Raw genomic sequence first — 11,599 nt, forward strand, 5'->3', positions numbered from 1 at the left:
TGTCCCGAATAACTTAAAAGTTCAGTTTGGATAATAAGCGTTGGAAGGGGACAGAGTCAAAAGCCTTGTTGAAATCAAGAAGGATCACATTGGTCTGAGTGCGGTGACTGATACTCTTTGCCCAGTCAATGATGGCTGAAATAAGCTGGGTTTCACAAGAAAATGTCTGTCTAAAGCCATGTTGGTGATTAATAATGATATCGTTGGTGGATAAAATGTTCAGAAATGTGATTTAGCATTATATGCTCCGTAAGCTTACAACCTACATGTACATGTAAGAGAAATGGGGCGGTAGTTCGCAGGATTTGATCTTGCATCTTTTTTGTGTACAGCAGTTACTAATGCGTTGTACCAATCAGATGGTATGGAGCCTGTGTTATAAGACCGTTGAAATATGAAACATAGCCAAGGTGCAATGGTCCGCGCTATCCCTGTACGAACTCTTGTCGGTGACTCGTCAGGGCCACATGCTTTGTTAGGATTTAATTGTTTAAGTACCATTTGAACAGAAATTTTGAGGTCGGAGATGGAATTATATTGTGCATTTTCTTTGAACAGTGCTGGCAGCTTTTCTTTGCTGAAGACAGTGTAAAAATATGAATTTAGCGTCTTAGCCATGTCTTTATCGGTGGAGTACAGCTTAAGGCCAGATCGTAAGGGAGGAATGCCATTGTCCTCCGATTTACAGTTATGAATGTACGACCAAAATTTCTTCCGGTTTTCATTTAGGCTAGGACCAAGCATATTATTTAAATAGATGCTGTGAGTTTCTTTGACAAGCCTCACTACTGAGTTTCTTTCTCTTTTAAATTCCAGGGAAAAGAAAATGTTTGAACATTTTCCAAAGGGTGGAAGTCAATCGCTAACAAAGTTTGCGGGGAAAAAGTGATTTTGTAGAGAATATAGTGAGCAAACAACCGCAGGTGCATTTCGTATTTCTTTGGTCTGTCGTGATATTTTTTCAAAGCTTTCAAACTAATCTACTTACGGCTCGCTCAGTTGCGTTCGGCTGATTTCCCATCTGTACAGTTTTGGTATGTTTGTACGTAATTCCATTTAAATTAAGGCCTTACTAGAAAAAAACATTTTGCGTCAAAATATTGAAACCACAGTAAGAAATATAGCAGAAGAGAAGAACGTTACGTGATTATAGTCATATGCTCTTTTGAAATTACGTTGTGGAAGCCCTAGATTCCTAGTACTTTTTATACGAATTCAATCAACACTCATGATTTATATAATTAAAGCAACAAAATTTCCAAAATTTTCAAATACATTCTCGCGATTTAGGTTCGGGTGTCAAGACAAGTAAGCAAGCTAATTGTGTAATGTACAAAGCAAGGTTCCTTATCCTACGCAAAGTCGCAGGGGAGTTTCTATTGGAAAATGTGTGCACTTATTTTATCTTGGAGAGAATATCAGCTGTATCCTTGAAGATGATTGTGGTATGATATCCATGTTCATTTCAAAGTCGAAGATAGTTTTTTGAATTTGAAACATGAGTTCTCGTCGCAAGTCAAGATAACTTCGATAGAGAAAAAGGAAGAGACAAATTCCTTATATAGTGAAAGGTGTTCTTGCGGAAGCTTTGATGCCTATCAAAGAGCAGAATGTTTTTATTGCTGTCTTATGGTTTCGTAAATAATGAATTTTCCTTTCGACTATCAGTATCAAAATTGTTGGTGCTACCTGTCTATAGTCGTTTATCTATGGGGTAATGCTAATCCCAGTTGGATAAGAGATCGCCGTACTAATCATGTAACTAACTCAAACTGCCAATTGCTAGCCGTCGCTTGGAGTGTCTTTATAAAACGAGAAACAAGAATATTGCAAATAAACTAGTTAACTCTGAAAGTACCCCTCAGGCCACCATCTGGTACTGGCGATGGAACTATGAGTAAAAAAACAGCTTGTTTACTTCTTAATGATAACCACTTGCATAGTTAACAGCAAATAACAGAACCATGAAACACGTAGCGGATGTATTAGCCTATAGATATCCTTAGAGTGAACAGTCCAATATGACTTCCGAAGTTTTTATCTACTTTAAGGAACTCTCACACTACAGCTACAACCTCGCGTTTCTTCATTGCCATGACAATCAAGGCTACACCCAAAATGACTAACACTCCACCAAATATGGGCAAGGCTAATAGCAAACCACAAGACAGCTGCAGGTCTCCAAACACCTGTTATGGTAGAGAGGTGAAACAATAGCGGTAAATATTTTTTACGGAACGATGCAAGCCTAACACGGGATGAACTGACTTAGAATAGGTATTGAAGAAACAATTCCCGGGTGGATCGCACAAGGCAATCCACAGGCTGACCCGACACAAGTCATTTCACCAAGTAAAATCATGGAATATGCACTCTTCCTCATTCATATCGTCTCCTACGACTTAGATGTGACCCCGCTGCCGCGTGTACTAAAGCAGGAAATGCCTGGGTACGAGGCAGCTTTTGTGCTAAGAAATCGCTATCGCGGGAATGTGAAACATTCTGCGGCGTTATCTTCATCTTTATCTTAAGTTGTGACCTTGACTGTTGGCCTATTGTGTGAAGTGAACTCACTCTACACAATGAACTTCGCCAATCTCGGCAACTTGGCAGTACTCTGGATGGATATTGCATATGAACCTGCATAGTTATAGCCCATCTCACCAAAGAGTGTTCTGTGGCTTAGTGGTAGCCATTGGGGCGCTAAATGCGAATGTGTGAAGCTCGATTTCCCGTGGCAGACTTAGATTTTTTCTTTCTCCCACTCGTGACGAGACAATAAAACGTTCTTTGAAGATCTTGTATTTCAACAAGAGAAGATACAAATATGTACATTTACCTTTGAAGTTAATTTCTTGGCCTTCTCTGCGTCCATGGTTGTTCCTATTTCCGTCCACGACATCGGTATTACCTTGTGGAGAAAAGTCACATTTGTGCCGGGAGCCAACAAATCTCCCGGAATGATTCCATTAAGCTGAAGACGAAGTTTAAGTTTTGTAGCAATCCCAGATATCGGCTCAATGCTTACCTGAGACAAAGAAAACTTTTTCTCAGTCGGAATAGGAATTCAGGACAGGTTGTTTAAACAGCTAACCGAGGTTAGTGCACACTTTTATCAATTTCTCTATAGTTCTGCTGACATTCTTACTTTTTGTAATTGTTTTCTCTCCATCGTCAGGTACAAACTATAAAAAATGTTACCATGGACTCAAATCGGAACCAAATTTAAATCCTAATCAACAAGGCGTACGCGCTGTTTTCAAGTCGGAGACTACGCTAAGATCTCAGCTAGTACTACCAAAAGACGCTGTCGACCCAGCTAAACAAGATGGCGTAGTTTACAGGATTCCCTGTGAATGCGGCAAGGTGTACATCGGAGAGACTGGAAGACCCATGCAAGACAGAATTAAGGAGCACGATCGAGACATTCGACTCGCCCGTACCGAGACCTCCGCCGTTTCAGAGCATGCCCACAACACCGGACAAAAGCCACTCTGGAACGAAGTAAAGTTTATCGATCGTGACCCTTATTACTACACGCGCAGGGTCAAAGAGGCAATTCATATAAGACTTCATCCTGGCAACATCAACAGGGATAGTGGAATAGAAATTCCAGAAGCGTAGATGCCCGCGATCAAAAAACACAACAGCAGGAGAGCCGTGCGACAGCGGACTGCCGAGGGAGCAAATTACTAAATGAACAGCAAGGATCGAAATAGGCCAATCAGAGCTGTTGAAAAACAGCTGAACACAGCAGAGCATCATGCTTTATATAGGATCACGCATGACCAGTCGACCTCATCGCCTGAAGAAGACTAGCAGTATGCAGTCGAAACGTCGCGATCTACATCACACGTCACTACATCGTGACACAAACGAAAAACTTAGCTTTTATTGTCATTTCCACGATGAATAAGCACAACCTTTTCTACGAAATCTTAATCCTTTATAGCTCTGACCGTTTTTCGAAGAAGTGAACCCTGTGCGCTGAAAGGTCTTCCCCCCGATCTACATGTATGATCGTAAATCAAATGTACAAAAAGAGAAACAGTAATATTGCGGTTGGGATAAGATGCAAACTCAGGGGGCGGTCTTATTAGATGGCGATGTGATTAGCAGACAAGGAAGAGGCAAGGGAAAAGTGATTGAAACACTTTTCCACATTTTTGAGGTTTGTTTTCAAGATGAATGGACTCAAATCTGCTAAAATGAACTTTTGCTCCGTAGGCTAAGTAATGGTTGGACTTAAATTTGGCCCATTTCATAATGAGATATGACTTACCAGTGGTTAAATTTGAACACATTCTGCCATTCGTAGTAAATTGGGCACAGCTCCAAGGTGAATTCAAAGAGGGTAAACTACAAGAATTGATCAAGCCCAGCGACCTATTTCTAGGGCAGTCCATCCTCATTTAATTTTAAACCAATTGCGATTCCATAGATCGCGGTTGGATAAAGAAGTAACCAATCCTTGTTTGCGCATTTTACTCACTTGTAATTCCCATGCAGCGTCTGCTCGTTCTCTATCGAACATTCAAGCAGCACTCGAAGTACACGTAATATTACGCTTGGGGTACTAGAGATTTTGGAATACATGTATGGCCAATCGGGGGTTTCGTCTCTTAAGTTGATTATATATTCAGTAAAGTAAACGTACGAAATGTCTTGGTTTCCGGGTGTAATGATAAGAAGGACTTACTTCCTTCTAAGAAGGAACACCCAGGGACGACATATACACTTAGAGTGTCACAACAGTCGATATTTTATGCAGTGGAAGCCTCTGATACGGCCACTGTTTAGTCGCGAATATCTAGTCGAATGAACAGCAATTATAATTTAATAATTTTGCTCGAGGTCATGACGCAAGTCCAGGCGCAGTGCAGTTAGCACTTCATGACCGAGGACCAAATATTTCCTCGTTTGGCACGACCTGAGTGAGTTAATAACCACTTTATCGTATAACCGCCGCCCTTTATTTTCCTTCCTTTTTTTCTATCACCTCGCCTCTTGCGAGGTCGTACAGCTTGTTCCTGCTCAGCTCACGTCACGGCGTAAGGCCCCCATATGGAGATTTTTTTCCAATCATTTTCAATAAAGTGGCGCAGGCTTGCACAGGTCATATGATAAAAATATGAATTTCCCCTCTGAACGTTCTATTTTCTAAATTATGTAGTCTTAGGAATATTCCCAATAAAATGATTTAACTGCTCTATGTCAGCTTACCAGAGACTCGTATTTTTGTGCGTCAGGTGTATCAAGGCCCAGATCCTTGTAAAGTGACTCTTTTCCATAAAGAAATCCCGGTAGACTGGCATAGATGGGACCTTCCAAAACCCGGCTCACATCAAAAACACCTTTTGTGAACACAGTCACGTTGTTTACCTCAACTGCAGACTCATCCAATAAGTATTTGTGCATTGAAATATGGTTTGTTTCCACCTCCTCTTTGTACTTGAAGGGAATGGCCAAACGGAAGTAAGAAATGAAAATCTCATAGCTGTTTTCTGTTGGACCATACTTGGTTGAGCAAGCTTTTAAACTTTTCCTTCCAGGAAATTGTGTGTCGTAGCCATGAACCTTGAGCTGTTCATTAGACGCTTTTGGATATAGATTGGTACTAACTGTACTTTCACCGCCTACCGCTAAGAAACAAAAGAAAGTAAAAGTGATTATTCCGCTCAAGCAAGGTATACGTCCTTGAAAAGGCCAATTCAAGTGGCTAGGGCTTATTTTGAATCTCCCGGGCGAAACAAATATGCAGTAAATCCTCTGATTAACGTGAGACATATTTGAACAGGTCATTTAATGTTTCCAACTCTTCAAATGGGGAAGCCCCTTCCAAAGGAAAAAGTTTTATCTTTAGCCAAAATACTTCTACTCACTGAAGCTTTGAATCTGGGAAGTCGCCGATAGAATGAAATACTTTCTGCATTGTATACAGGGAATATTTTTTGTTGTAATTTCCCTTTCTTTTTTTCGCAAAAAGCCTCCACATAGCTCGCTAGCCTGCTGTGAAGCTTGGTCTCAAGTTCCTCTTCATAAGGTTATCAATTGTGGGGAAACGACCTCAAAACATTAATGGAATCAGTGTTTTACATGACTCGAATTTGACCAAAACCTTGGAAATCTTTCAGACAGGCAAGCGTAAATGAGACATTTTTTCCCTTTTCAGCCTAAAACCTTCCTCCTCACTTACGATGTTGAATTCAACCTCTTGAAGATGTCGTGAAGATATTTGAGCAAAAAAGTTCAAACTTTCGCAAACTTTACCTGCAAAAGCAAATCTGTCTCCCGTGGATTCACAGGTGTAGAATGTAGAGCTTGTTGCCACCTTCCTGGCATAAGTTTCATTGGCATGTGAGGTTACTATCCCTGGGATAGGTATTCCGGTTGGGTCTCCTGGTAACCGTAGTACATACCCAATTGTCAAGTCATTCTGATTTCGAGTGGTCGTCGCCCCAAAGTTGTTTTTCTCCAGAAAAAAAAGGACATATTTAGAAAGTTCATAGATGAACGCGCCGAGGGCTTGATATGTACCATTCCTTGAGGTGTCGAAGCAAGCTGATTTCCGATCTGGACACAATAATTGTTGTATTAATACTGCAGCTCGAGGTTCCTTGGGGAGGAATTTCAAGTTTAACGCAAGACCGCACTGTACACTGAACAAACTGCCGTTTAGGCATTTTTTTAGCAGTGGTGTGTCTGTAAATGGTCCGAATTTCGATACGTTCCGTAATGCACCGTATAAGCCGTTCATCTCTACCACAGTGAAGTTTTTTCGTAGAGACACAAAATATGGAGAGGAATTGATCCAGGAGCCAAAAGCAGGGTTCGATGGGTATGTTAAGTTTAGCTGATTGTCGGTTAGTCCCATTTGGAGGAGAATATCGCTATCATTCAGACTTTCCTGAAGTCCGACGAACAATACGTTCATCACGAGGGGTATAAGAACCTGGCTCAGGTCCTTTCCTTTGACGAGGTAACCTGCATTCAATATTGTAAGCTGAAAAAAATAAAACTTTGAGGTGCCATAATGACATCAGGATTTTCCTGATTAGGTAATGATAATTACAGCAATGTTTATTGTCATTCTTATGATAACTTTGACGGTCAGAGAGAACGACTGTATTTTCCACCGACGAACATTGTCTTCTTTGGCTCAATTCAAGGTCCATGAAAAATGTCGTCAAAGGTTTAGGGCTTCAAACTGAAAAATTAGATCAGTGTTTAATATGTATTTTTATAATTCTTAGTGTTGAGTGTTAATTTCCGCAATTAATAATTCCTTTGGTGTGCAATGGTTTAAGATGACCGGCGAAGAATAGAAGATGGTTTGAATGTGTAGGTTTGAAAATGTTCACATTCTCCACCTCGTCGGATTTTATGGATCACTCACAATTTTCGTTTTGATAGAACTTCTGCCCCCTAAAAACGTACCTCGTCATTTTCGCTACATGTGGGACATTCCTCGTTGGTAAGCGTCTTGTTGAATTTAGCTTGTTCAAACTTCTTGCTTGTAACTTTTCCGTTCTCGAATTTTACGTCAATTCTCTTTGATGTCACACTATAGACGTAAGGACCTCTTTGACGAAGCTTAAAAGAAACACAAAATACTACTGCATAATTTTGAAAGTGAAAATTACCGCTTTTACCAGGTGCCTTAAATTTACTCATGTAGAGAGCGAAACGCCTGACTTAACTCACTCAGCTGCCTCACTCTATCTCTCATAAGTGTGAAATCACAACCGAGGAAGAATACAACCCAAATTGTGACATTGCGCTCGTCTAACTAGATCATGCTCAACAAAGCAGAGTTTGGAAAATGCTGGTTTCATAATAAGCACTGCAAGCCAAAAGTGACAGTTTTAAGTCAAGAGAGAAGCTGTTCTGTTACGCAATGTCTTCGAGTAAAAGGAATGGTAGGCGGAACAATTCGTGCACTGAAAAGAGGGATTTCAATAAGAAAATGTCAAATTCGCGCCTGTTTACCAGAGTATTGAATAATTATTATTATTTTAAAACTTCTCTTATTAATTGTTTCGAAAGTAATGGCAACACGAAACTGAGGAAGGGGTGTTCTCTCAAAATGTTCAGAACTCCGCAGTAGAGTGATTCAGACGAACTTAGCAGGGAGTAAAATGGTCTTGGCATCTTGCGGAGCCACAACGGTTGCCTTTGCATAATTATTAATCTCCAAATGTACCGCCAAAAGAGGGAAGTGGACAAAATTCCTAGCTCTCATCAATATATAAGAGAGTTCACACGACAACATTTTTGTATCTCAAAATCATGATTATTTTAAATGTACCTTGGGTCTTTCTGCTCGATAAAGAAATCCGGCCTTGTTGGAGATGTTCCAGTAATAAGCTCTAGCTGTAAAATAACCCGGACTTGCCTAAAAATATCCAACACACAGCGACCAATAAACATCAGTTCAACTAAACATTGTTAAACATCCTGAGCTCTTCAGGTCTCCCTTAGTTTAAAACGCACAGTAAAAACACTCGATTCAAACAAAAGAACTGCATGAAGAGAAATGACGTTCGTGTCCTCAGGGTCAACACTTTAAGAAGATCATCGGAAAAGTACAGCAGAACACTCACCCATCTTTCATATCCCGGGCTTTCTTTGCTGTTCACACAAACTAATTCCTCGTTGTTCGCCTCTGCTGCGTTTTGAAGCATAATTCCAATGATAACACCCAGTATCACAATGAGCAGGCCTGTTATGAGCAGCGACACACTTGCCACTTTCTTGGTGTGCATGATTAAGTTTTTTTTTCCTTAATTCAACAAATAAGGGTTGAAATTATTTTTCACGGTTCAATTTTTAGGTTGATTCAAATCTCAGTAAAGGCCTAGGTTTTCACCTATTTTTCGATTCCTTAAATTGGATAGTAAGCTTTAAATTAAAGACATTTTCCATCTTAAACACGTCACTCTCGCAATGTCGTCTGCCACGTCTCTACCTAGGCGTCACGAAATTCAGTGTAGGCCAAATCTTTGAAGGAATAAGCATCTTCGTAACTCTTATTGAAAAATTGCAACAATCCAATTTTTTATTTGCGCTCTCTATGCAGAAGCTGAAGTCTGAAATTATCCTGCAGTCATCTATCTACCTAGAGGGCACTTCTGGCGTTTCTACGCAGGCGCTGACGATCAGGTCCCGGCAACCTAGACAAAGTTTCTCTCGTTATGGTTTTTAACGGGTAAATCCAAATTCGAAACGGAAAGCATTTTACCTTGAAAGAAGGTGTTTGATAGAACGATATAAATTATTTTCATCAAAGCTCGCGTCTCACCGTCACTTGGTAATATTACGTTGCAACACGATAATCTCTGTTTACATTTTATTTACAATTGAAAACAAACCTCTTGGTTTTCTTTCTCGAAATGATATACCTCGGAATTTATTATTTGTGACTACAGGTTTCCCTTTTAAATATATATATTTTTTTACTTGAGGTGCGTTCCTTTGAGGAATTCAGATCAGGATATTCTGAATCCGTTTTCACATTGATCATTGAATCCACTCTGGACAGAGATTCATCGGGTTAATGATCTGCTGCGTTCCATGCATTGGACAAGGGATTCGAAATTAGTCACTCAGAGCATCATACTCATTTTCCCCGTGCTCATAGCTTGGAGTACCATCCATTTCGTCGTAGTAAGTAGTCGTAATTTAGCCCTGTTTTTGTCTGTATTGATTGAAATTTATCAGAAAATTGAAGAAGCAGCTTGTATACACGAATTTACCAAACTTTGTATTGTCTTACGATGTTATTTTAGAAAGAGGGAAAAAATTTAAGTTGACTCGGACTTGACTCGGCTCGAAGCTGACTTGTGAAACATTATAACTCCGTCCGTTTAAGTTGTCTTTGATGCTTCTCGTACGAACATGGCCTTTCCTTTCCAAGATGTTCATCAGCAGAAAAAACATCCTCAAAACTGTTCGCTTCTACTAGCGCTGAATCATCAGTAAATTGCTATATTCATGAAAAATTAAACAACTGCCCTACACGCAGCAGCCATGATGTTTCCGTTTAAATTTTGCGCTGAGTGCATTCCACTCCCACACGCACCTAAGTTTCACGCCAACTGTCATAGTAACTGATACTGCGCACCCAAACACTGTGATCCGAGTGGTCTCGGATGGACGATCTTCATCTGGATCACACCGAAGGAAGGCACTTTGAGTGAATTTAAAGATATGCGGCAGCCAATTTGAGGAATTATTTTTCAGTAGGAAAAGCACACGATTATTTTCGTCCGTAAAAGTGCTCAGTTTACCGATTGATCCAGCAGCCAATGCTGACATAAGATAAGTGATTAAATCAATTAGCCAATGGACTTTAACTGTTCTTACGGCTTGTGTTCCAAATCAGATCTTAAACAATCGAAGCGATTCATAAGTATGTTCAGCAATACTTAGTATAAACTCTAAAGGAAGTATTATGGTGAAATTCGATTAGAGGACTAAAGTAAATCCCGAGGTGGTTTCGATTTCACTTTGTTAGACTGCTCCGAGAGCTTCCGAAATGTCACGGACTTACTTACTTACTTTCGCAAAGCGCGTTACTGGCTGTAAGCCACAAAGAAAAAAATAATTGCCATCATAGAGGGATGCTAAGGCGTTGAATATGAAAATATCTTTGTTGTTAAGGTATCACGGCTAAGCTTCCGCCTTCCTCTAAGGTAAGGGCTGGGAGAATTATGTTCTTCAACTCCTCCTCCGTGTTTATATATATATATATATATATATATATAGATAGATAGATAGATATATATATACATATATATATATATATATATATATAAATGTATGTATGTATGTATTCCTGTTGCTGAGTTAAACATGAATGACAGCGAGTCACAGTAAGCCTTCAAAATTCGCTGAAGCAGAAAAGTCGAGCTGCACTCTAATTTGCATTGCTGCAATGATATAGTGTTGACTTTACAGTGAACTTACCAGATTATCACGGAACGCTGGAACAAAAACTGTCAAACACCAACTCAGTTTGCTAAAAAAATGGTAAAAACCAAAAGTTCCCCAGAGAACGAGGTTGGTTCAATTGATCTCGTCGTGCTGCCAAACTCAAAAGGGTTCCGTTCTGACTACGACGTGCGTGTTCGCTTTTAAGCTGTCGACCAAAGGTCAATCTTTCGTATTAGTAAATTAAAACCGAGCACTAGGGTCACTTCGGTTTCCGCTGCTCTAAGGATTTCATTGTACTCTGCACCCAGAAAATTAGTGTACATGCGTCGGTCGAACCTTCTGAGAATAGATGCACTCACAGGCAAGAGGAAATTCTGGAAATCCAGCAATTTCATCAAAAATGTAACATCCTGAATTATGCCTGTTTAAGCATGTACTTCTTTTCCAGTGAGAATGAAAGATCAAAAGGCATTTTCAAATCAATCAAAACTTACAAGCATGCTGATAACTGATGTCAGACCGGTTGCTACTGCAATCCAATAGCAGGAAAGTGAACGATGTGAAAGACTACCGCTAGATGTCTCAAATGTTGTGGAACCACAAGTGTTATCAGCAGCCATTCTGTGCGGTTTTTTTGAAAAGTAGGTTAAGTTATGTTTACCAC

General features: G+C 40.0%; 1 protein-coding gene across 3 annotated transcripts; it reads right to left on the bottom strand.

Moving 5' to 3' along the window:
• Nucleotides 1–1,587: 1,587 nt before the first annotated feature.
• Nucleotides 1,588–11,156, bottom strand: LOC113675215 (uncharacterized). 3 transcript variants are annotated; one of them, XM_089213543.1, is made up of 8 exons: nt 10,969–11,156; nt 8,604–8,782; nt 8,309–8,395; nt 7,438–7,593; nt 6,271–7,003; nt 5,224–5,642; nt 2,840–3,028; nt 1,588–2,189 (listed from the first exon to the last, which is right to left on the bottom strand). In XM_089213543.1, the coding sequence occupies exons 2-8, from the start codon at nt 8,763–8,765 to the stop codon at nt 2,058–2,060; spliced, it is 1,878 nt and encodes a 625-aa protein (XP_089069669.1). In that variant the 5' UTR covers nt 8,766–8,782; nt 10,969–11,156; the 3' UTR covers nt 1,588–2,057. The 3 variants fall into 3 exon arrangements, with proteins under 3 accessions (XP_089069669.1, XP_089069670.1, XP_089069671.1); XM_089213545.1 differs by having other exon boundaries at nt 1,725–1,891; nt 10,969–11,149; XM_089213544.1 differs by lacking the exon at nt 10,969–11,156 and having other exon boundaries at nt 8,604–8,901.
• Between the last annotated feature and the right edge of the window lie 443 nt (nt 11,157–11,599).

The sequence above is a fragment of the Pocillopora damicornis genome, chromosome 7 (genome assembly GCF_964200805.1).
Source record: "Pocillopora damicornis chromosome 7, jaPocDami1.2, whole genome shotgun sequence".
Lineage (NCBI taxonomy): Eukaryota > Metazoa > Cnidaria > Anthozoa > Scleractinia > Pocilloporidae > Pocillopora > Pocillopora damicornis.

What these genes read in the sequence shown, in the direction of transcription:
- LOC113675215 (XM_089213543.1), bottom strand. Translation starts at nt 8,765, where the DNA reads ATGCACACCAAGAAAGTGGCAAGTGTGTCGCTGCTCATAACAGGCCTG. An exon ending in GCCCGGGATATGAAAGATGG is followed by an intron (nt 8,396 to 8,603) that starts GTGAGTGTTCTG and finishes GGATATTTTTAG; the next exon opens with GCAAGTCCGGGTTATTTTAC. An exon ending in CCAAGAAATTAACTTCAAAG is followed by an intron (nt 2,190 to 2,839) that starts GTAAATGTACAT and finishes CTACCATAACAG; the next exon opens with GTGTTTGGAGACCTGCAGCT.